The sequence below is a fragment of the Schistocerca nitens genome, chromosome 1 (genome assembly GCF_023898315.1).
Source record: "Schistocerca nitens isolate TAMUIC-IGC-003100 chromosome 1, iqSchNite1.1, whole genome shotgun sequence".
Lineage (NCBI taxonomy): Eukaryota > Metazoa > Arthropoda > Insecta > Orthoptera > Acrididae > Schistocerca > Schistocerca nitens.
Genome location: NC_064614.1, coordinates 842,862,503 through 842,888,489, shown reverse-complemented (window position 1 = coordinate 842,888,489; position 25,987 = coordinate 842,862,503). Strand labels below are relative to the sequence as shown.

Sequence of the window (25,987 nt, the reverse complement as noted above, 5' to 3'; positions counted from 1 at the left end):
TGACCGCTGACTTTTGTAGGTTTAACTATAAAAGTATCGAATAGAAAACTTAATGTTAATTTTTATGCATTTATTAATTTAAATGACACAAAATTCAAATTTAATAAAATTTACACAAAAATGCTTTTAGTGGGAGGGAATTTTTTGTATGGCTTCAGTTTAGTTAGACTGAAACTTACACCTCCTCGTTCAGTGATTTCCAAATTTTTTAAAGAAGACTGGTAACGGTGCTGAGAGCCCTTTCCCCGAGGTTTAAAGATAGAGCTATCAAAAACTTTCTCGCAATAGTCCATAATACAGTATAAGTAACAGGTACCCCTCTCTGAAGGCAGAATCGCCTGTATCCCTTTTTACCGTAAGTTACTCGTTAGCGCTTATTTCAATCATTTCTTCTTGTAGTACTACAGGGATACGGTCCCAGACTCCTACAGTCGTCAGGACACAGCTGGGCGAGATGCGGTGGTGAGGTCCTAATTATGCTCGAGAGCGCCAAGGAAAAATCATTATCAATAACACATTTGTTAGGTGAGATACAGGACTGCCTTACAGTACATCGGTTCTTCAGTACCACAGTACGAATTGAGCAAAACCATCCTCAGACCTAGTCAAAACTCCGTATGAAGGACATTTAAATGTTGGACGTAGGTTGAAACGAAGTCGTCTAAGGAGTGTGTCTCTGACAAATTGGGGAAACCGGGAAAATTCGCTCCGTCTAATGTTGGGCTTTATTAGTTTAATTCTGGCAGGAAAAGCTTAAATGATGGCCTTCGTTTTTGTCAGATTTAGACTGTACATTGTAACTGCAAGTTAACTTCATTAAATTAAGTAAACAAATACGTTAAATAAGGAATGTCCGATTCCTACTTGATTAAATTATCTTTTGAAATTGGATCTTTCACATACAAAAACTATAAAACAGTCACAAAAAGAGAAAAATCTTGTGCCAGGGATGCCGGTGTGAGTGATCGTCCATCCCCATCCGCTCGTAGCATCAATTGTACGGACGACCACGCTGCTTCCTCCAGAGTTTGCCCTATTTTTAAAGATGAACGAATTATACAGGAAATATGAGTGAAGGAAAAGGTGTCTACTTTTGCTGCTCGTACGTTATTCCCCAGTAGAAAACCCAATGTGTTCCCAGTGCGCAAATATAGCACTGTCCTCGCCTCTCCTCGACCTACTAAGGAGGTAGCCACAGAGACTTGCGATCTCACCTTTAGTGCCACGCTCATCAGATTGGCCAACCCAAATATCGCTCGTTCCACCTCCCCACTATCACCCACTCACTCTAAGACTCAACCTTCATCGGCTCCTGCTAAATCACAGGCCCCAAAATCGGACGCCCTGACTCCCAAAAAAGAGCCTACTGGTGAAAATTTTTTACATACCCAGACCTCACCACCATCAACGTCCTGCTTCATCTCAACGTCCTGCTTCATCTCAACGTCCTGCTTCCAAGAAAGCTCATAAGAAACAGTTCCCCTCCTTCTCCATCACTGCGTCTCTCTCCTACAGCGCCACCCAGCGGTAGCCACCTTCGGCCATCTTCTGTGTCGCCAAGATACATCACTGGCGGCTGGTCAACCAGCCGATCACTGGTGGCAGGATATGCCCCCGAACAACCCATGGATCAGGATCTTCTGCCGTTGGCTGAATGCCATTCCACGCCATCGGCCACCGCCTCTCGGCGGTTGCTAAGTTGACAGCAACAATGGTGAGATTTTTATTTTTTTCGTCCACCCTATGTCAATTATCCATGGGAATATTTGCGGAATTCGCTCCAATCGGGATGAACTCTGTCCTCTTACGATCCTACTCCCCAGTCATTTTCTGTCTTCGGGAAACAAAGCTATGTCCCCATGATCTTCCCTCATTTCCAATCAGTCCGATTTGATCTCCTCTCTGTTGCTGGCTTCCCTGCACATGGGGAATAATGATTCTTCTCTGCGATACTATCCATTATCACCCAGTCGCTTTACACAGTTTCTACCAAGCTGTCGCTGTACATCTTTCCCTCTCTGGATTCACCTTCCCTCTTTGTACCATATACATTCTATCGTCCACATCAATGGCAAGAGCCGATTTCCTTCATCTCCTTGGCCAGTTCCCAACCCCTATTTGTTGGTGGTGGACTTGAACGCCCACCACCTGCTTTGGGGATCTCCACATCCTTATCCGAGAGGCTCCCTATTGATTGACCTCTTCCACCAAGCGGATCTTGTTTGCATCAACAGTTGGGAACCTGCATTTTTGTCTGCCTCCACGTTAACTTACTCTCATTTAGACCTTTCGGTCATTGTCTCTGTTCACCTAATTTTGTTTGCGGTTTTAAAGGTGTTTCGAGTTCCTTCTGACATTTATAGTCAGGCGGATATCGGCCACTCCGGCCGGCGACACCAGCTATAGTTGGCTTAATAATAGACAATTTTACATTATTTTTCATGTGACAAATTACTTAATATCTCTGCCTACAATTATTAACATTACATTCTTTTCCGAATATCGCATTTTTCATGTGAAAATCATGTTTATTTTTGTTATCTCTTTTTAAGTTTGACATGAATTTTTCAGTTTTAAAGGGCTTTAACGCATACCCACATTTTCATCAGTTTCTCATTTCCGCCAGCCATGCTCAGTTTGCCCTCTTTTTTAATTAAAAGCCTACAATTTATAGAGAAATTGCAAATTTATCTTGCGTAAATCATCAAGTCGGTCGTACCTGCATATTTTTCCTCGCATTATTAAACTGCACATTTGTGGGAAGGACTTTCAAAATGAAGCAAATACTTCGTTTTTTGTATCTAAAAATTTTATCAAATTTCAGAAAAGTTCACGCAACAGCCAAAATCTTGAGAAGGCAAGCGTTTGATACAGTATTGAGTAGTTCACTATCCCAATGTGTAGTATGCTATACTAGTTTCTGAGTCATTTAAATTTCAAAGTGCGGTTGCGGGTTATCTAAAACAGCACGAGTATTAACTGTCTGCCAGTTTCTATTGGGACGTGTTTGCGCTTACAGGCAGCACTTTCACCACCAATGTGTTTACTGGAACGAGGTGGAATGTTGCTGTCAGTTTGCCGCTAGCAGCCAGTGTTGGTGATAAGGCCGGTGGGATTTGGTGTTTGCAGGCGAGCTGCACGGAGGTGCGTGTGCTGTCGATGGTGCAGCACCCTCTGGTCGTGCGCTACCTGGACAGCGTGGTGCAGGAGGACGCCCTGCACATAGTCATGGAGTACCTGCCGGGGGGCACGCTACGAGACTTCCTGCGAGCGCGCGACGGCCGTCTGCTGCCGCAGCAGGTACCGCACTCGGCACCTACATCTCTGCTCTGCATTATATATACTAAGATGGTATCTGTTCTTTCGGTCATGTCCGAAAGAACAGGTACCATCTTAGTATATATATAGTTAAGGCTCACCGGCCACTTGACAATCTTCTTCTTTTGTGCGAATGCACAAACAGTGCCCGAACTCTTACAGGAATCGGCAACGCGCCGCGAGTAATGAGTAATAATGGGCAGGGGCACTACGAATGTACTGCGGGACAAAACGTTGAGAATGTGGAGTTCGCGGGAGGCGTGCCAGAGATAAATCCCTGCAGTCGCGCTATCCTTTGTGTCCTCGGTGGCTCAGATGGATTTGCCGGCACGGTAGCTCAGCGTGTTCGGTCAGAGGGTAACGTGCCCTCTGTGATAAAAAAAACTGAGTTAACAGATCAACAATGAACTTAAATGGATGTCTTAAGATGTCCGCCCCGAACAGATGCAACGAAATAAAGCGAACAAAACGAAAAAAAAAAAAAAAATGGATAGAGCGTCCGCCATGTAAGCAGGAGACCCCGGGTTCGAGTCCCGGTCGGGGCACATATTTTCATCTGTCCTCGTTGACGTATCTAAACGCCTGTAAGCCGCTAAGGGTGTTCATTTCATTGTAATTTCATTCTGCTCTGCGAATCACTGTAAACTGCGTGGCAGGGGGAACTTCCTACTGTATCGCTTATTAGGGCTTCTTACTGTTCCAGGTGTGCGAAGGGTATCTTATAAGCAATGCGACACCTTTTTTTCTGAAAGCAAGTTGGTTTTATTCAGGATTCCTGTACACCGTATTATTACCAACCTTTTTGCCTACAAAACTCTACTTTTGCACTACAGTCTATTAAATGCGATGGCCTTACGCCACCTTATTGGGAGGACCTGTATGCGTGTACAGTACCACTCTACTAGTCGACATGGAAGCCGACGCCTTGCTACATCGATAACCATCCCATCATCCACGTACTACTTCCTGTGGAGAGTATCCTTTGGGCCGACTAGATTGAAGTCGAAAGTGTGAGATCTGGGCTGTAGGATGGGTGGGAAAGACCAGTCTACTGAAGATTTGTGAGCTGCTCTTAGGTGCACAAACTTGTGAGGCCTTGCAGTATCATGAAGGAAAAGTTCCACCTCTTCTTTACTTGTTACCTATATAACAATAATTCCGTCGAAAACGCGGCGATTTGTTTTTGCCTGGTTTGTTAACCATTTGTGATTTTCACAGAAGTGTCACACGTGGAGAATTTTGAGTAAAACCTAAACATTTCTCGTTGCCGTTTTAAAATTTTCTTCTTTCGCCAAAACTCAGCGGAGTTTACACAGTCTCGCTTGCTGCACAAACGCAACTGCAGAGAATTCTGATACAGTGGTTTAAGTTTATTAAGTGAGGAACTGAGGAAAAGTTAGGTCAGCATCTTATGAAAAAGGGCATTTTGGTACAAAATAAATGTGTAATGAATCCACTGATGTTGTTCCAAAACCCATAGAATTTCTCATTTCAGTAGCTATCGATGGCCCTAAAAAATTACATTCTTTCTTCGGAAAGTCTGTAGTTGGTGGAATACATAATAGATAATGAAGTTCTGGATAATAACCACACGGCAGAATACTCTTATCTTTGTGTGCTATCAGTTGCCAAATTCTCATTTTGATATCTCAAACCGTTTATGAAGTATGAGGATATTTCACTCTGACTTTCACTTGTGCAGAGCGATAGCAAATGAGTGCGCTACGTAAGATCAGTTTTCTCGAGATTGGTGACAGTCGGGGACCTCCACCGAAGTCCAAAGAAAAATTCAATATTTTAGCTAAATTTTGTACGCAGTAAAATATTGTGATATGCACCAACCGCAAAATCATAGCGATCCCTATTTTTCATTGCAAACTTTTTCGAATTTCGCGCATTGTCTTACTTCCACGCAAATATCACAATAACTATGACCATTAACGAAATGATGGGCACATCATAATTAATCTGACATAAAAAGCTACAAGTAAAGCAAAAATGAACTTTTTCCGAATAATTTATGTAAAATCGTTTGAGAAAGACTGCAGCGTGTGCGCGTCGATTCTGTCATTGTCGACCGGCCGAAAGGTAGCAAACGCTTGTCGGTCTCCCCTACTGAACAAACGAATGAACTCGTCCAGCACTTTAGACGAAAACTGGTCACTGTGGATCGGCCACCGTATCCTGCGTGACCTATACCAACAGACACATTCATTTGTGTAGTGAGGTATCTGTGACTGTCGATCACTGTGAATGGGAGTGTCAGCACATTCCAACAGTGCAGGAGTTCCAGCTGTGCGCAGCCAGCTCGCGCACATCAGACTGGTTTATATAACCTCGTCCAATGACTCACTTTGCTTTTGTTTACTGCCATGTCTCTGTAAACATTCTGCAAGCGCCTATGAACACGTGCGATCCTCTGGTTTTCCACCAAAGGAAATTCGATGAAACCTCTTGCTTGGAACGCATCTCCATTACAGACATTATTTTGAAGGCTACAGGTAGCGCCACCATCTATGACGCTAAACTACAGTGGCTGAAGCGGGAATATTCCACAACATCCCAAAACAAATTTCGGATTCTTTTCAACCTCAATTGGCCGAGAGAAAGAAGTGTTGCACTGCATATTGAACGCCAGCGTATGATCTTAGGTCCTTCACTTAAAAGCTGGTCCTCGAAACTTTGCAAATAGGCTTTCACAGGATAGTTTACGTCTATCTAAATGTCTCTACCAGTTCAGTTTCTTCAGCATCTCTGACTCTCTCCCATGGTTCAAACAAAGTAGTGAAAATTCATGTTGCCCTTCTCTGTATTGTTCAGTACCCCATTTTAGTCTTACTTGGTGCAGGCCCCACACTCATGGGTAGTATTCTAGGTTGGGCTGTACGAGTTTTTGTAAGCAATCTCTCTTGTAGGCTGATTGTATTGCTCTAATATCTAGCTAATGAAACGAAGTCTGTTATCTACTTTACCCACAAATGAGACTATGTGATAGTTCTATTTCATAACCCTACAAATTGTTGCAGCAAGGTATTTATATAAGAATATTGATTCCAATTGGACCCATTGTTATTGCAGTCACAGCTTCTGTCTGCACCTTCTGTCCACTCAGACCTTCATCCAGCTTCCAGTTGACCATTAGCTCAAGGTACCCCCATTTCACTCTTCCTTCAACTTGCATCAGATCAGGCACTTGAAGATTGTCCCTTACCTCTGCATCATTACTCCATGACCCATCAAGGAAATTAAGAATATAATTAAATTCCTCAAAACCAAAAACACTCATGTAAATGATATTGCATGTAAAGTACTAAAATCACACACACGCGCACGCACGCACGCACGCACGCGCGCGCGCACGCGCGCACGCGCGCGCGCGCGCGTTCCACCTCTTCTTTACTTGTTACCTATATAACAACAATTCCGTCGAAAACGCGGCGATTTGTTTTTGCCTGGTTTGTTAACCATTTGTGATTTTCACAGAAGTGTCACACGTGGAGAATTTTGAGTAAAACCTAAACATTTCTCGTTGCCGTTTTAAAATTTTCTTCTTTCGCCAAAACTCAGCGCGCGCGTCTATGCCCCTACGTGGTGCCAGCTAGATTAACAGTACTAACGCTATTTTGCAGCAAGTGGACTGGTTTCGTGAGGGTAGTGCATGTGGAATGGGTAGAGTGAGAGGGAGCAGAAAGAGAGACTGGCAGAGGATGGCTAATGGCTGGGAGGGAGACAGCTGGTTTGGTGGCTAGGAATGCAGGAGTTAGGGGTAGCGGGTGTAGGGAATAGCACAGTTGCAGTGGCCAGTGGGAAGTGGCACGAGCTGAAGGTGACATTCGGACATGAGTTGGGAGTGCATGACAGGCTGGAGGAAGGTGAAGCTGTTGGGTGGAAGGTCCAGGAACTGTGGGTTACCTGAGATAGAGGCCATGGTGATAATGGGAGCAGAGGATGTATTATAAGGATAACTCCCACCTGCATAGTTGGGTGAAGCTGTTGGATGGGATTCAGATGACTTCAGTTGTGAGGTTGCCATTGAAATTGAGCTCATTGTGTTCAGCTGGATGTTGTTCCACCAGGTGGCCAAAAACATAGTTGACCACCTGGCGGCATGGTTAGTTTTTAAGGAGTGGCTTGATGCCCTTCCTGTAGCCATCCTATTACCCCAACTGCCTGCATCTAGTGAAAGTGAGGGAAAGTTTCCTAAATGTTTGAAAGTTGTGTAACTGAAGCAGGACTTGGGTACCAGCTTGGTACTCACCTAGTGGAATGTGGGAAAACACTCTGTCTGCCAAAATGACCCTCATTATTAGTCCACCAGGAGGATTAGATTCGTGACCAGTGCACCTTCCCATCCTGGAAGTGGTGCTTTAATAAGCGTGGATATCTGGGTAGGTAGTGATCAGTTCAGCTCATGCTATAGGCAATATGAGTACCGGCCATGTTACCCATACTAGTGTCTTAGGGAGAAAAATTCGAGAGACCAGTGTGACTGTTGACACTGGGTTTAGCAGTAGGTGAATGACTCAGTAGCTCAGTGGGTAGGATGCCAAACGAATAGACCAAATATGCAGGAATCAATCCCTAACCACTCCAAAGATTTTTGGTAATTTCTCATTTCTTTCACCTCTGGGAATGATTTGTTTCAAACCAACTTCCAGGTGGAGGACAACTTTACTTACTAAGGCTGCCACAGTCTGCCTGTTGCTTTGGTTCTCCATTTTTGTCATACTGGAACTAAATTAGATGCCCATCAAAAGTGACACCAAACTACTTCATCATGATTTCTCACTGGATACCACTACCCAGGATGTTTTGTGTGTCCAGAGACCATGAGGACAGGGCATCTCAGTGCGACAAATGGTTGGCTCTTTGCCGCATTGAAGGTAAGCCTCCACTTGAACACCCAAGATATCATTTGGGTTAGAGTATGCACCACGTAAGTGGAAATTCAGTCATTATGAACTGAACAGGCAGATGAGTTGACAGTACTACTGTGTTGTGGGACTCCCACTTGGATTGAATCTCTGGATACAGGCCAATGAAAGCTTGTGCCCTGCAAGCAGGATATCAGCAGATGCATGTATGATGCTGTGCCACTCATTGTAAAGAATTTAACAGTAGGTCCTGGTACCACTTGAATTCAAACGTGGTGGTGGTGGTGGTGGTGGTGGTGGTGATGATAATGATCTGACATTCTCAATGCTCAGCTCTTCCACTATGACAGGTCTCAAAAACAGAAGTGTTGTGGCACTTAGTTTTCTGAAACCAAGTTGCTCTTACAGCAGTAGAAAATCAATTTGATGGGCCACTGGAAGTACCTGTGGTACAGACTTCAAATATCTTAGGCAGTGTGAAAAACGGTCCTTCAGCAAGCAAAGATTGTTACTAATGTAAAGTATGATCACTACCTCAGCATGCTTCTGTACTACTATAGAGGGTTTTGTGCAAATGATGCTGTTAAAGCAAGTACCAAATGCTGTATGACAAAACCTAGCATATTCTGAAGCATTCTAGCATATTTATTAACAGGGATGGGCCACCAGTGTATTTTATGTTTACCATTTGAAGTTACACTTTTATTTAGTCTGTTGTGATTTGACATACTCCTTTGCCTCAATGTGGGAAGCCAGGAATGATTGATTTCTGTCACTTACTCGTTGTGGCTGTTGTTAACCAGTCAACCATAAGAGTTACATTTACAGTGAATATATAACAGACCATTTCCTCAGTTACCACTTCACCACCCAAAAGAAGTTGTTAAATACTCACTGTACAACTCTTTCTCCCTGCAGTCACCATCCAGAGAGTGAAAAACAACTGCTATCACTTAGTAGCGGAAAAGCATCCGGACCAGACGAGATACCCGTAAGATTCTACAGTGATTATGCTAAAGAACTTGCCCCCTTTCTATCAGCAATTTATCGTAGATCTCTGGAAGAACGTAAAGTACCTAGCGACTGGAAGAAAGCGCAGGTCGTTCCCATTTTCAAGAAGGGTCATAAATCAGATGCGAATAATTATAGGCCTATTTCGCTTACGTCAATCTGTTGTAGAATAATGGAACATGTTTTATGTTCTCGTATTATGACGTTCTTAGATAATACAAATCTCCTTCATCATAACCAACATGGATTCCGCAAACAGAGATCATGTGAAACTCAGCTCGCCCTATTTGTCCAAGAAATTCACAGTGCCGTAGACACTGGCGAGCAGATTGATGCCGTATTCCTGGACTTCAGGAAGGCATTTGATACGGTTCCGCACTTACGTTTAGTGAAAAAAATACGAGCTTACGGAATATCGGACCAGGTTTGTGATTGGATTCAGGATTTCCTAGAAGAAAGAACACAACATGTCATTCTTAACGGTTCAAAATCTGCAGATGTAGAGGTAATTTCGGGAGTACCGCAAGGAAGCGTGATAGGACCTTTATTGTTTACAATATACATAAATGACTTAGTTGACAACATCGGTAGCTCCGTGAGGCTATTTGCAGATGACACGGTTGTCTACAAGAAAGTAGCAACATCAGAAGACTCGTACGTACTCCAGGAAGACCTGCAGAGGATTAATGAATGGTGCGACAGCTGGCGGCTTTCCCTAAACGTAGATAAATGTAATATAATGCGCATACATAGGGGCAGAAATCCATTCCAGTACGATTATGCCATAGGTGGTAAATCATTGGAAGCGGTAACGACCGTAAAATACTTAGGAGTTACTATCCGGAGCGATCTGAAGTGGAATGATCACATAAAACAAATAGTGGGAAAAGCAGGCGCCAGGTTGAGATTCATAGGAAGAATTCTAAGAAAATGTGACTCATCGACGAAAGAAGTAGCTTACAAAACGCTTGTTCGTCCGATTCTTGAGTATTGCTCATCAGTATGGGACCCTTACCAGGTTGGATTAATAGAAGAGATAGACATGATCCAGCGAAAAGCAGCGCGATTCGTCATGGGGACATTTAGTCAGCGCGAGAGCGTTACGGAGATGCTGAACAAGCTCCAGTGGCGGACACTTCAAGAAAGGCGTTACGCAATACGGAGAGGTTTATTATCGAAATTACGAGAGAGCACATTCCGGGAAGAGATGGGCAACATATTACTACCGCCCACATATATCTCGCGTAATGATCACAACGAAAAGATCCGAGAAATTAGAGCAAATACGGAGACTTACAAGCAGTCGTTCTTCCCACGCATAATTCGCGAATGGAACAGGGAAGGGGGGATCAGATAGTGGTACAATAAGTACCCTCCGCCACACACCGTAAGGTGGCTCGCGGAGTATAGATGTAGATAGATGTAGAAGCTGCATGCCAATATCCAATTTCTATTTCCATCCTCAGTTGTTTTGATTTAGCAATTGCCTGGTTCTTGTATTTCACTCAAGATGAGCAAGAGCCAACAGATGAGATGGGTGTTGGCATTGTTGACCTGTGACAATAGGAGAGAAGAATAGCCCAGTGCCACTGCTTAAACTGCTAATGAATCACAGTTAGTGACACAACAGTGTTGCATATTTATTAACTGCTTCTCAAGCATCTGCTCATATCTTTGGATGTAAAAGTTGGTTGCAGTATATATACCATTCCACATAACTCATATAGATCTAAGTGCCTGGATGACAACCAAAAATGTCAGATCACAGGGGCATGGCCAGAGGACAGTGTATTTCACCTGCAAAAGACTGGGAAATATGTTAGGTCTTTGTTAAACACATTGGACAAAGAATTTGCTTAGGAAGCAAATATAGCCTTAGAAGAGACATATCAAGCAGTCTCCTGAGGTCTCTTTAGGGGTAACAAAGACAGTCTTGTCATCAGAAGTATTAACTGCCACTGTGGCTAACGCAGTCATTGAAATAATTGATAGGTGTATTTCAAGATTCAGGAAAGTCTGAACATACACTGCCAACCCCCGTCAGTTGTAGACCTGTCCATAAGGTGGAAAACAGTTTTCTGTACCCAAGTGTGTACCCACTTTTAAGGTCTTTTACTACACACACGCCCACAATCTCCTTGTGGAGGAACTGCCAAAACTGCCGTGAGAGGGGATCCTGTTGCCACTTCACATACAGGCTATGATTATGCAGGATATTTCAATTATAGTCGCACTTAGTAGTTTCTGAGCTGGATCTTGTGGCTGAAGTGACAATCTGCTTTCAAATGCTTTGTAGTGGAGAGTGGATCCTGTTTATAGATTGCACGAGTACACTAAATTCTTGCAGAACACCAGCTGTTTCATTGCCTGTGGAGGGGGAGGGAGGGGAGGGTGGGGGGCAAATGCCTTGTCTTTTCAGTGATGCCAATGTATGCTTGAGTAGTTTCTAAGCTTGATGCACTGATGCCTGGATGTTTCAAGCAGCCTACCTGCAAAATGGCCCAATGAGCTCACTTCTGGAGCACTAATTCCTATTCAATCCTAGCTGTGGCCAGTCACTGCTGGCTCACAGAGATTTGGCACAAATATCAACAGGTCTCATCTCTTAGGTTAAATTAGAGAGGATTAGATTAGATTAGTTTTGGTTTTTGATCCATAGCTGCAAAAATGAGAAGATTCTGATAGTTGTGGAACATATGAGAAAGCATAACATAAAAAGAACATTTGAGTATGATAATCAGTTCCCTGATCTTTAGTCAGAAGTGTCAGGATATGTGAATACATTACAGTAAACTGGAACTGGTAGTATTTACAGAATTAATACACTGTCAGAATGAAACATAATTATGCACTTTTAATAAATTTGTCATATGCAAAATACCTAATCTTGACTGTTGTGACAGTATCTGGTCAAGTGCTGTTAAAACTTAAATATAACAGACATTTTACATAAGCTGGTCTTACAGTCCCTGTTAAGAGATTCATGTATAGAGTAGGAGGAGATGTCTATCAGAGTTTTTCAAACTTCAGTTCTCCCAGTCATATCTAAAATATTTGAAAAACTTGCTGCTGCCCAAATCCAAAACTTCATTGCAAAATATTCTGTTATTCTAAATAATCAGTTTGGTTCTTAACATGGAAAAATCACTATAGATGCAGTGGACAGTTTGAGAAAATAAGTACATCATTAGACAAGAGCTATAAGATGACAGGAATTTTCTGTGACCTCACAAAGGTGTTTGATTCTGTAAACTATGCATTTCTTATTTACAAACTTGAAAAGTATGGCATTAGTGGCAGTGCCCTACAACAACTTAAATTCTACTTATCAGACAGAAAGCAAAGATTTTGCATCTCCTTCAATGGCTCAAATTATTTTTCTGACCAGAAAAAAATATCTCAGGGTATTCTGCAAGGCTGCATGTTAGTCCTAGAACTGTTTCTTTTCTATGTTAATGACTTACCAGTAGATATCGCCTCCCTGTCAGTTCTGTTTGTAGATGATACTTCTGTTTTAGTTGAAAATCAGGATTCAGAAAAAATTCCCAAATCTGTGAGGAGTACCCTCAGTACCTTATGAACTTGGTTTCAGCTAAATCTGTTGAATATAAGTGTATCTAAGACCCACATGATGCAATTCAAAACCAAACAGTCAAAATGTGAGTAGATTAAGATTGTTCACAACAACCAAGAAATAGAAGTTGACTCAGTCAAATTCATAAGTGACTTTAGGTCTTAATGTAGATAGCTCTTATCCCCAATATTGATACTGTGTTGAGCTATAAGATGGCAGTAGGGACATATTATTTGCAAAAAATTTCATTAAGGAATAAACATACCGAGGAGCAGTGGTTTGGACAGATTTCTACATGATGTTCTTACAGGTTTCTACATGATGTTCTTGAATTTACACCACAAATGAGTCTTATTACATGCTTTTGCACACTAAAAACTTTTGCTTGGTTTGACAAGTTACCCCAATATATAATCCATAAGACATAATAAAATGAAAGTAAGCAAAGTATGCAATTTTTTGGATGTAATTCTACGTTATTTATGTAATTTTGCACATTTTGTACACAACCATGGATCCTTACTCCTTCCATCTGCATCAATACAGAAAAGTATCCTTATCTCTAGCCAGAACACAGTCCCACATACTGTTCCTGCATTGTTGCTTGGCCCATGGAATCCCCCCAAATGGCCTTACCATCAAATGACCCATCTCTGGCTGCCATCTCTCCTTCCACAATGACATCCATCTGTTCAGATTCTGCCAATCCTTAGTCCTGCAAAACCATATAAACCAAGCCCAAACCACCTTACAATACCTTCTCTCCATTTGTAAAATTCTCCTGCTATGCAATCCCAAATTCCTGAAAGCCGTAACACTCACTGAAACTCTTACCCTCCAGGAACTAGAGCAACATGCACAATGCCACCTCGAAACAATCTCCACCCTTCTCACTTCCTATTCCTGCTTTGAAGTACCACTGTCCACTGGCTCTACAACCACCACCAAACTTCCCCCATGTCCCCTCATAGCTGACAAACCTTGTCTTGCAGACCTACTACATTTACCCCACCCTCTAAAACTCACTCCCCACCACCACTCAGAATCCAGAACCTAAACAGACCTGAAACACTGTCATGAACTTTCCCAACAGAGGTCTTAATCCTACAGTAATATCAGTCATTTCCAAAGGCCTCACTTTCTGCCCTACTCTCAAATTCAATCATGTAGGATGTGTTAAAGCCCACCTATTCTTCTCCCAGTCCCTACCAATCATACTCAACGAAAGATCAATGTTGAACCCTGCCTAACTCAGTTCACTCCTCCATCCAACTGTGATCAACCCCTAATGCCCCTAATCACCCTCTGTTCACTTTCCAGAATTTCTTAACCTCAAACCTTGCCTCGCCATCACTCCCCAAATCCCTCAACATGCAAACTAACCTTACACCCACAGAAAGAACAGCAGTACACCATCTAAAAACTTACTGCATCCTTATTATTCTACTTGCGGACAAAGGCTCCACTGCAAGGATTACTTGGCAGAAGAACTCTGCCGGCTGTCAGATACATCCACCTGCAGACATTGCCACAGTGGCCCCATTCCAGAAATCCAGCAGGATCTCAGGTTTCTCCTCAAATCCTTAGGCTCATCACAGAACCTATCCCCAGAGTCCATCTCTCTGCTCACCCCTACCACTCCCGCCACTCGTACCTTCTACATGCTTCCGAAAGTCCATAAATCCAAACATCCAGGACGCCCCATTGTAGCCAGTTACTGTGCCCTCACAGAGAGAATTCCTGCTCCTGTAGACCAACACCTTCAGCCTATTACCCGGAACGTACCCTCCTATGTAAAATATACCAACCATTTCTTCTGCCAACTCTCAAAAGTTCCTGTCCCTTTACCACATGGTCACTATAGGGCCCTCCTCTCTTTACACTAATATCTAATGCCCATGGCCATACCACTGTTGAGCACTACCTTTCCCAATGCCCGATGGATTCCAAACCATCAACCCCCTTCCTAGTCGCCGTGACCAACTATATCCTTACCCAGAATTACTTCTCATTTGAAGAAATTACCCACAAACAAATCTGGGGTAAGGCTATGGGCACGTGCATGGCACCATCCTATGCTAACCTATTCATGGGTAATCTAGAGGAATCTTTCCCAAATACCCAGAACCTTAAACCCCTCACCTGGTTCAGATTCATTGATGACATCTTTGCAATCTGGATTAAGTGCGATAACACCCTATCCTCATTCCTCCAGAACCTCAACAGCTTCTCCCCCATTTGCTTCACCTGGTTCTACTCAACCCCAATGAACCACCTTCATAGATGTTGACCTCCACTTTAAAGATGGCTAAGTCAGTACCTCTGTCCATATCAAATCTACTAACCCCATGCAATACCTCCACTTCCACAGCTGCCACCTGTTCCATACCAAGAAGTCCTCCTTTCTATACAACCTAGCCAACTGTGGTTGTCACATCTGCAGTGACAAGCGGTCCCTCTCAAAATATATCAAGGGTCTCACTGAGGCCTTCACAGACTGTAATAATCCTTCCAACCATGTATGAAAACAAATCTCCCACACCTTATCTTTCCAGTCTCCCACAACCCCCAAAGTCTCACTGTCCAGCCACAGAGGAGCATTCCCCTCATAACTCAGTACCACCCAGGATTGGAGCAACTGAATTACATTCTTCGCCAGGGTTTCGACTAACTCTCGTCATGTCCTGCTTACTATCCTTCCCACCCCTCCCACAGTGGTATTCTGCTGTCCACCAAACCTACACAATATTTCATCCATCCCTACACAACCTCTGCCCCAAACCCCTTACCCCATGGCTCATATTCCTGTAACAGACCATGATGCAAGACCTGTCCCATACACCCACCCACCACTATCTACTCCAGTCTGGCCACAAACATCTCGTCTACCCCTAAAAGGCAGGGCTCCCTGTGAAACCAGTCATGTAATCAACAAGCTAAGCTGCAACCACTGTGCTGCATTCTATGTGGGCATGACAACCAATGAGCTGTATGTCCACATGAATGGCCACTGTCAAGCTGTGGCCAAGAAATAAGTGGACCACCCTGTTGCTGAGCACACTGCCCAACATGACCTCCTTCATTTCAGTGACTGCTTCACAGCCTGTGCCATATGGATCGTTCTCACAAACACCAGCTTTTCTGAATTGCGCAGGTGGGAACTCTCCCTGGAATATATCCTGCGCTCTCATAACCCTCCCGGTCTCGAGCTTCATTAGTCTGAATTTATTAGAGATGTAATTGCAGAAATTTAACACTGTCAACCTCTTCTATCTGCATGTCGTCATATGGTACATACATGCTGGAAGGAAATCTCTTACAGGTTCTGAACTGCATATGGTGGGTCTTTCCAAAGTTTAAAGACAGTGAATCAGCTTTAAGCCATTTATTAATGTCAGATAAAGTTTGATAAGCACCAATATTGCAATGTTCATATCTTCTGCAAACAAAACAAACTTAGCATCTGTCAGTGTAACAGGCGTGAGGTCATTAATGTACACAAGAAAAAGTGTGGACTCAAGATGGAACTTTGAGGAACAGTAAGTGTAATTAATTCCCAATTCGATGAAGACTAATTGTGTACTCGACAGGTATTTCATGACAACACCCTGTGTTTTCTGTTATTTAGATAAGACTCAAATCCTTTTGCAGCACTGCCAATGGCACTGTAATGTTCTAATTTATGTAAGAGAATGCTGTGATTCACATAGTCAAAAAGGCTTTTGACAGATAACGTAAAATGCCAGCAGCCTCTGGTTTGTTATCTATTGAATTAAGTGCATATTCTCACTGTACATGTAGATAGCCTTCTCTATATCAGTACCCTTAAGGAACCCAAATTGTGTCTTGGACTTACTGGCCTACCTTCCACAACACAGCTCACTTCTGCTCTCTGTTCCAGATGCTGAGGCCTCAAGCAGTTCAGTTACAAACAATCACATACCAGTGAGTTGAAGGGTATTTTATTATGGCAATTCTGTGCCAGGCAGCCATCCTAATCCATGAACACTCAACCATTACCGAAATTGATCAGAGGCACATCCAAAGCTCATCACCTTGCTTGATGGAATTTGAGAGATCTTCAGGAGAATTGAAATCACTTGACATGAAGGCCACAGAAGTGCATTATTCCTTGAATCATTTTAACACAGTATGGGAGTGGTGTGCTCTGATACTAAAGTTACAGGGCATTTTCAAGGTGCTGCAGACACAGATGGATCCACATGACCAGACAATGGGTTCCTTCACCAGCACCCAGCCCCTCAGGGGGCTCAGCATTTAGTTGCTGGGTACGGGCTTGGCAACCCCGGGGTCCCTGAGCTGGGGACTGGGAAGCGCCACCAGTCCTCAATACTGTAAGCTCTGAGCATGCTTAAATAACCACCATAAGGTGTGGCAGTGGAATGTTATACGGTACAGAGCCCGGGGATCATGGCTTAACTGCCTGGTTCACGAGGATGGTATAAACCTCTATAAAAAAAACCTCAATCTCAAGGTGTGCTGTGTGCTGAGGAGATGCGTGGCTGTTGAGGTAGAACAGTTGCTAGTGGGCGATCTCTGGGTAACCCCCCTCCCCGCGTCGGATGTATTAGTCTTACCCAGGCAAGTGGGGCTCTGTCTGGACATTCCTACCCCTAGCTGCTCGTGGGACCACCATGAAATGAAATATGAATAGTGCGCAAACACGAGTCTCTAAGAAAGGTAAGTTCAATGCTTTATAGTATGACCCCCCCCAATTGTTCCCTTCCCTGTCCACACCAGGGGAGGAACGGTGGTCTAAATTACCTGGTGAGACGTATTCTCCTCAATTTCTGGTTTGCAGCCGAACAGATTGGGACTCATTTCTGACCACAAAGCCTCAGATTTTTGTGGAAAATGTAGAGGATAAATTCGGAGAAGTTGAGGGCCTGTCTAAAATGAGGTCTGGAGCAGTCCTCATACAGACAGCAACCCCAGCACAGTCACGGGCATTGCTTGCTTGTGACAAGGTCGGTGATGTTGCAGTCTCCATTACGCCTCATAAGAGTCTCAATATGGTTCAGGGACTTATTTTTCATAGTGACCTGTTGTTGCAGTCTGATGGCGAGCTTCATGCAAATCTGGAACGCCGCGGTGTCCACTTTGTATGACGTGTCTTCAAGGGACCAAAAGATAGTAGGGTCGCCACCAGGGCCTTCATCTTGGCTTTCGAGGGAGACACCCTGCCCGAGAAGGTCAAGGTGATGAAATATCGATGTGGTGTTAAGCCTTACGTCCCTCCTCCCATGCGCTGCTTTAAGTGCTGAAGGTTTGGGCATATGTCATCAAGATGTGACGCCAACCCTACCGGTTGGGATTGTGTGGATGTGCCTCCCACCCCAAAGTCCTGTGTTTGCCACCCCCTCTTCGTGTCAACTCTGGACAGAAACAGTCACCTTGCTCATCAGACTGTGTGGTTTATCAAAAAGAACGGAAGATTTTGGAGCATAAGACGTTGGACAGGCTCACTTACACAGAGGCTAAACACAAGTACAAGCGACTTCACCCTGTGCACATTTCATCGACGTTTGCTGCAGCAGCTTCGATGTCACTGTCCCTGATAAGGCCCCAAGCTCAGCCGCTTTTTGTGGGCACTCCAGCCCGGCCGTCTATTCCTGCCCCCCCAGGTAGTTGGGGGAACACCCTCTTCCATTGCTCCCCCGTTATCAACATCGGGAGTAACAACTGCTCCTTCTTTGGGGACTTCAATCCCCACCTCTGCACTGGAGAAGTGCCCGCCTCCTCCGGCTCCCCTCGCGCGGAAGGGATCACTTGGTGCCTTCCCTTCCACAGTTACTGCCCCTCCAGATGTCAGCCAGTGGCTGAAAGTCACCACCTGAGGGCCGTAGGGCTTCCAGGTCTTCCTCGGTCCATGAGACTGGGTCAGGAAAGCCCACCCAGCCTGATAAATCGAGGGACAAATGGGACCCTACCAAAGAGAAGAAAAAGCAAAAGGAGAAGGACATAGAGACAGACAAGGAGTACACCACTTAACCTGAAGATGATGTGGAGCATCTAGTGTCCCCTCAGGAGTTAGATGTTGCTCGACCTGCAGCTCCTATGGAAGTTGATAAGGCTACTTCGCAGTCAGTGGCGGTGAGTGCTTCTAAGGCATAACCTATCCCCCCCCCCCCCCCCCAAGGTTCTTTCATGCCTTCAGTCGTATACCATTGTCCTTCAATGGAATTGCCGTGGTTATTCCCACCACCTTGCTGAGCTGAAACAGCTTTTGTGTCGCTTCCCTACCACTTGTCTGGCCCCTACAGGAAACCTGGTTTCCTGTTGGGCGGACCCCCTCCCTCTGTGGCTACCGGGGTTACTATAAGAACCATGTAGAATATGACAGTGTGTCTGGCGGTGTCTGTGTTTATGTTCTTGCCACTGTTCCTAGTGCCCCAGTGCCACTTCACACAGCTCTCGAGGCTGTGGCTGTCAGAATCTGGGCAGGAATGGCGCTTACCATCTGTTCCCTCTACCTTCCCCTGTATGAGGTTGTCCCTCTTGCCGACCTAGCTGCCTTGTTCGCCCAGCTCCCCCACCATTCCTCCTTTCGTGGGACTTTAATGCCCACCACCCTTTATGGGGTGGGGCCCAGATCTCGGGCCAGGGTAGGAATGTTGAGGCTCTCTTGGCACAGCAGGACATTTGCCTCCTTAACACTGGTGCTCCCACATATTTTAGCTTGACTCACAGCACATAATTGGCCATTGACCTCTCTCTTAGTACCCCAGGTCTTCTTCCATACCTCAGATGGAGGGTCCATGACGACCTCTGTGGTAGCGACCACTTTCCTATCCTGGTTTCTCTTTTTCAATCCCAATCCTCTGACCAGCTGCCACGATGATCTCTCCATGGAGCTGATTGGGCAGCCTACACCTCGGCTACTATCGCCATTGCTCCGCTTCCTGGTGACATTGATTTGGCAATGGACGAGGTCACTATGGCTATTGTTTCTGCTGCCGAGGCAACTGTCCCCTGTTCAAGTACCCTAAGGTGTAAGTCAATCCCTTGGTGGACACCAGAGATTGCAGAAGCTATCCAGCACCGCCGGTGAGCCCTGTAAGGACACAGGCGTCATCCTGCCCTAGAGAATCTGGTTGCCTTTAAACGGCTGTGGGCCCAGGCTTGGCAGTTAATCTGGCAGAGCTCACAGGATTGCTGGGAATTATATGGTTCTTGCACCTCCCCATCTCAGGTGTGGTCACGGGTTCAGCGCATTTTTGGCTTTCGCCCTCATGTGTGTGTCCCTTGCCTTTCTCTTCAGGGTACACTTTGTACTGACCAAATCGCCATCGCCGAACAGCTGGCAAAGTACTTCACTCATATTTCTGCGACAGCAGGCTACAGTGCAGAATTCTACGGCATTAAAGAGCAGGCTGAGCGTACGCAGTTGTCGTTTCGCACGCACCGTTAGGAACAATAAAACGCCCCGTTTAGTGAATGGGAGATCCAAAGTGTCCTTGCAGCTTGCCCCAATACTTCTCCAGGTCCAGACCGAATTCACAACCAGTTTCTTTGCCATCTCTCTGTGCACTGTCAGGGTGAATTACTCGCCCTGTTTAACCGCAACTGGACGGAGGGCATTTTCCTAACTCGTTGGCAGGATAGCGTTACCATCCCGGTGCTGAAACCTGGTGCAGATCCGCTGGTGGTTGATAGCTATCGCCCTATCAGCCTTATCAACGTTATGTGCAAACTTCTGAAACGGATGGTTAGTCGGTGGCTCATGTGGATCCTCGAAGCATGGGGCCTCCTCGCCCAGCAACGGGGGCTTCCGTCAGGGCTGCTCAGCGATCGACAATTTATGCTAGAGTCGGCTATTCGTACAGCTTTTACTTGGTGAGAACATCTAGTTGCTGTTTTCTTTGACCTTTGGAAGGCGTACGATACCACCTGGCGCCATCATATCTTTGCTACGCTGCACGAATGGGGCTTACGGGGTCCACTTCCGATTTTTCTACAGAATTTCCTCCCCAATCGCTCCCTTTGGGTTCGAGTTGGCACATATTTTAGCTCCGCTCATATTCAAGAGAACGGTGTCCCGCAGGGCTCGGTTCTCAGTGTTCCCCTCTTTTTGGTGGCAATTAATGGTCTTGCGGCAGCGGTGGGCTCATCGGTCTGTTCCTCTCTATATGCCGATGACTTTTGTCTTTATTACAGTTCCCCAAGCATCAGTGTTGCAGTTTGTGGCTGCAGGGAGCTATCCGTAAGGCACATTTTTGGGCATCCAACCATGGTTTTTCGGTTCTCAGCCTCCAAGACCCGAGTGATGCATTTCTGTCATCTTCGCACGGTCCACCTCCATCCAGAGCTCTACCTTGCCAATGAACTCCTTTGTATTGAGGAGACGCATCGCTTCCTTGGCATGCTGTTTGATGCTCAGCTCACTTGGATACCTCAACTTCGCAAGCTTAAACAACGGTGCTGGCGGCACCTCAACATCTTCGCTGCTTCAGCCGCACCATTTGGGGGGCTGCACGAACAACCCTCCTACAGCTCTATAAGGCCTTAGTCCAGTCCCGTCTCAACTATGGGAGCGTGGTGTACTACTCAGCAGCACCTTCAACCTTGCAGATACTCGACCCGATTCTTCATTGTGGCGTCAGACTGGCGACAGGTGCCTTCCGCACTAGTCTGGTGACTAGCCTTCTTGTAGAAGCTGGAATCCCTCCCCTAAGATTCTGCCAACAGCAGTTGCTTGCGTCATACATCGCCTGACCACCCAAACCGGAGGCTCCTTTTTCCATCTTCTGCACTCCCCTCCCCACGACGGCGGCCTAGGTCGGGTCTCCCATCCGCGGTCCGTGTTCATTCCCTTCTCTCGTCACTCAAGTCGTTTCCCCTTCCTCCATCCTTCCAGCCCTCTTCTTCTACCCCTCCTTGGTCCCTCCCTCGCTTGCGGCTTTACTTGGATTTGTCCTGCGACTCAAAGTCCTCCGTTCCACCTGCCAGTCTTCGTCAACAATTCTTGGTTCCTCTTGCTTCATTTCATGATGCAGATGTAGTCTACACCGATGGTTCTGTGGTCGATGGACGCACTGGGTTTGCTTTCATCCATGGTGACTGCGTTGAGCAGCATTCCCTGTCTTGTGGGAGCAGTGTTTTCACTGCGGAGCTGGTTGCTCTTTATCGTGCACTCGCTCACCTTTCCTCCTGCACTGGGGAGTCATTTGTCATATGCAGCGAGTCCCTGAGTGGATTGTAAGCACTCGACCAGTGTTTTTCTTGGGACCCTTTGGTGCGCAGTATTCAAGGTGCTGTTTTTGCTCTCGCCGGGTGTGGTCATTCAGTGACATTTGTGTGGACCCCCCGGGCCACATCTGCATTCCAGGAAATGAACATGTCGATCGGTTGGCCAAGCAGGCCACCACTTTGCCACCCCTGGAGCTTGGTCTCGTGGAAAGAGACCTCCGGTCAGCCCTACATCGCAAGGTCTCTGATGTCTGGAGCTCTGAATGGTCTGTCTTGAACACGCCAAATAAGGCTCCACATGGTCAAGTTGTCCACAGCCATATGGAACTCATCCTCGAGGAGCACCCGTAGGGACTCAGTTGTTCTCTGCAGTCTCCGAATTGGACATACGCGGTTGACCCACAGTTATCTCCTTCGTCGTGAGAACCTGCCCAAGTGTTGCTGTGATGCAGGGCTGACAGTGGTCCATCTTCTGGTGGACTGCCCCCTTTTAGCCCCCTTGCAGCAGTCCTTTAATTTACCAGCTGCACTTCCTTTAATTCTCGGTGACTCCAGTTTTACGTTTTATTCATGCAGCTGGGTTTTATCACTCGCTCTAGTGTGGGTGCTCTCGCATCATTTCTCAGGCTACACCCACTCCAGCGACTTTTAATTGTGATGTGGATACCAAAATAGTGTCTTTTATGGTAACAAGTTGTGTTGGTACATCTATCAACGCTTTCCAGCTGGAGGTTCTTCGTTTGTAGTTGAGAGGTTGACCTTTTACCTGATCCATCAACCACTGTAGTCTATTTTACTCTCATCAACTATTTGCTCTGCTCCTTTTAAGTGTCCTCTATTTTGTGTTACTGCAGTGTTCATTTTAGTTCTGTACCCCTTGGTGTTCCCTCCCTCTGGATGCAGAGGTTACGCTTTTACTGTATAGCCCTTTTACAAGTATGTCTGTTTGGAACTGGGACTGATGACCTCGATGTTTAGCCTCCATCAAACCCCAAAACCAACCAAATAGCACCCAGAGAGTTGGCACAGTAGTAGGAAATTGGGCTCATATTTTGGAGGGTGGTAGGTCAAAACTTATCCAGCCATAAAGATTTTTAGGTTTTCTACAATTTCTTTAAATTTCTTAAAGCGAATTAGAGGGTGTTTACTTCCAAAAGCCATGACCAATTTCCTATCCTGTCCTTATCTAATCAGAGCTTGTGATCCATTTCTAATGACCTTACCATCAAAGGGATACTAAACCTTAGTCTTATTGAGTTCTTTTATCACCCTCTTGTGAGAGAGAATGACAAGCATTTCATTCATTGTAAATGTCTTGCATATATTTCCACCGTCTGCCTCAATATTGTCCATTGAAAAGTGATACACAAAGCATTATGTGGCTTTAAAGTTACTCATACCCTACCATTGGCTTATACCAACATGTATCAGTCCAGGGGACCTTCCTCCACGTGTCCTGGTCCAGTGTCAGTGTTTCTGTGCATGTGCTAACTTGTGACCTGCAACATACAGACCCTCACACCTCATGGAATTCTTTCTATTCCTGCCTTCTACACTCTTGATTTGATGTGCAGTTTATCCTCTGAATATTCAGCAGTCACCAGGCATAAGTTCTGATACTATTTATTTAATATAGCTTCCAACAGAGTACTTTAATGTTAAGTATTAATTCACAGATCCCCAACATTCTCTAATTGAGCAACATGTACTTGACCGAATAGATAAAGGGTCTAACCCTGCCATTTATTGGAAAAAGTATGGAACCTTCTATACTACTTCAGGTGTAATGAGACAGCAGTAATGTGAAACACTCATCTCTGGGTTTATGACTGACAACAGAAATTAAGAATTAGACCATTTAAAAAATTACCTGGTCTGGACTCTACTTTGATGTGACCCAGAAAAGACATATGAATCACATTTCAAGGTTCTTGCATTATTGCAAGTATTACAGACTTGTAATAAGAGTTCTCAATACACATTTTGCTCTCAAAGATGGTGAGAAGGTTGCCATACACATTTCTGATGTCAAAATATTGTTAAATTTCTTGTGTTAATTTAGACACTGCTTATGAATTTTATGCAACAGAAAATAAGCTCAATAGTCAAATCTTATTCTGTTATTGTTTTGGTTAGATAAATTTCACATCGTATGAACCTGGCCTGTGTGTTACATCTGTTGGTTTTCAGGATGTTGTGACTTGGGCATCACAGTTGGTGCTGGCACTCTACCACATTCACTCACTCAATGTCCTGCACCGTGACATCACATCCAGCAATATACTGCTCACTGCAAATCACAGGTGCCTCAAGATTGGTGACTTTGGCATTTCGAAGATTCTTGCCAGGTAGTCTGACAAGCCTCTTCCTCATCCACAACCTTTTTTACAAATCTGAGTACTGATACCAAAAAAGTTATCAGTTTCTTCCTTGAGATTTGTAATAATAGGAAGAAACTTAATTGTAAAATCTGTACATTTTAGCAGAAAAATCTAGTTATATACACTTTTAACTAATTCTTTCAGTAAATTCTTTGAGCAATTGAATTAAAGACAGCTGCCAGAAATGTCAGCTTGATGATTATGGCAGAAAATCATGGCATGGATTATAAGACACACTGAAGGGCAAGAGAGACCTGTCCTTATCCACAATGTTTCAGCCACTGCCTGCAAATCAATAAGATTGGTAGGAACTGGATCCAAGGCAGGATGGTTTGATGGAATCTGAGGAATGAGGTTCGGTGATATGGGGTCATTCAACCACCCTCGTGTTCCTCAAGCCATTCTAAACCAATTTGGGAATGCTTGCATTATGGACTATGTTGCTGAAGATAAAGATGGCCCATAGGATTGTGTCTTCCCCCATGAACCATGGACCTTGCTGTTGGTGGGGAGGCTTGCGTGCCTCAGCGATACAGATGGCCGTACCGTAGGTGCAACCACAACGGAGGGGTATCTGTTGAGAGGCCAGACAAACATGTGGTTCCTGAAGAGGGGCAGCAGCCTTTTCAGTAGTTGCAGGGGCAACAGTCTGGATGATTGACTGATCTGGCCTTGTAACATTAACCAAAACGGCCTTGCTGTGCTGGTACTGCGAACGGCTGAAAGCAAGGGGAAACTACAGCCGTAATTTTTCCCGAGGACATGCAGCTTTACTGTATGATTAAATGATGATGGCGTCCTCTTGGGTAAAATATTCTGGAGGTAAACTAGTCCCCCATTCGGATCTCCGGGTGGGGACTACTCAAGAGGACGTCATTATCAGGAGAAAGAAAACTGGCATTCTACGGATCAGAGCGTGGAATATCGGATCCCTTAATCGGGCAGGTAGGTTAGAAAATTTAAAAAGGGAAATGGATAGGTTAAAGTTAGATATAGTGGGAATTAGTGAAGTTCGGTGGCAGGAGGAACAAGACTTCTGGTCAAGTGATTACAGGGTTATAAATACAAAATCAAATAGGGGTAATGCAGGAGTAGGTTTAATAATGAATAAAAAAATAGTGCGGGTTAGCTACTACAAGCAGCATAGTGAATGCATTATTGTGGCCAAGATAGACACAAAGCCCATGCCTACTACAGTAGTACAAGTTTATATGCCAACTAGCTCTGCAGATGATGAAGAAATTGATGAAATGTATGACAAGATAAAAGAAATTATTCAGGTAGTGAAGGGAGACGAAAATTTAATAGTCATGGGTGACTGGAATTCGTCAGTAGGAAAAGGGAGAGAAGGAAACATAGTAGGTGAATATGGATTGGGGCTAAGAAATGAAAGAGGAAGCCGCCTGGTAGAATTTTGCACAGAGCATAACTTAATCATAGCTAACACTTGGTTCAAGAATCATAAAAGAAGGTTGTTTACCTGGAAGAATCCTGGAGATACTAATAGGTATCAGATAGATTATATAATGGTAAGACAGAGATTTAGGAACCAGGTTTTAAATTGTAAGACATTTCCAGGGGCAGATGTGGATTCTGACCACAATCTATTGGTTATGAAC

The 25,987-nt window shown here is 44.7% G+C and overlaps 1 protein-coding gene across 1 annotated transcript in view; it reads left to right on the top strand.

The window, feature by feature from the left end:
* Nucleotides 1-25,987, top strand: part of LOC126237178 (serine/threonine-protein kinase Nek8-like) — a 124,869-nt gene that overhangs the window by 45,639 nt on the left and 53,243 nt on the right. The window contains exons 3-4 of the mRNA XM_049947056.1: nucleotides 3,130-3,300; nucleotides 24,178-24,335. Of these exons, the coding sequence (XP_049803013.1) occupies nucleotides 3,130-3,300; nucleotides 24,178-24,335 (329 nt within the window). The remainder of the gene's footprint in view (nucleotides 1-3,129; nucleotides 3,301-24,177; nucleotides 24,336-25,987) is intronic.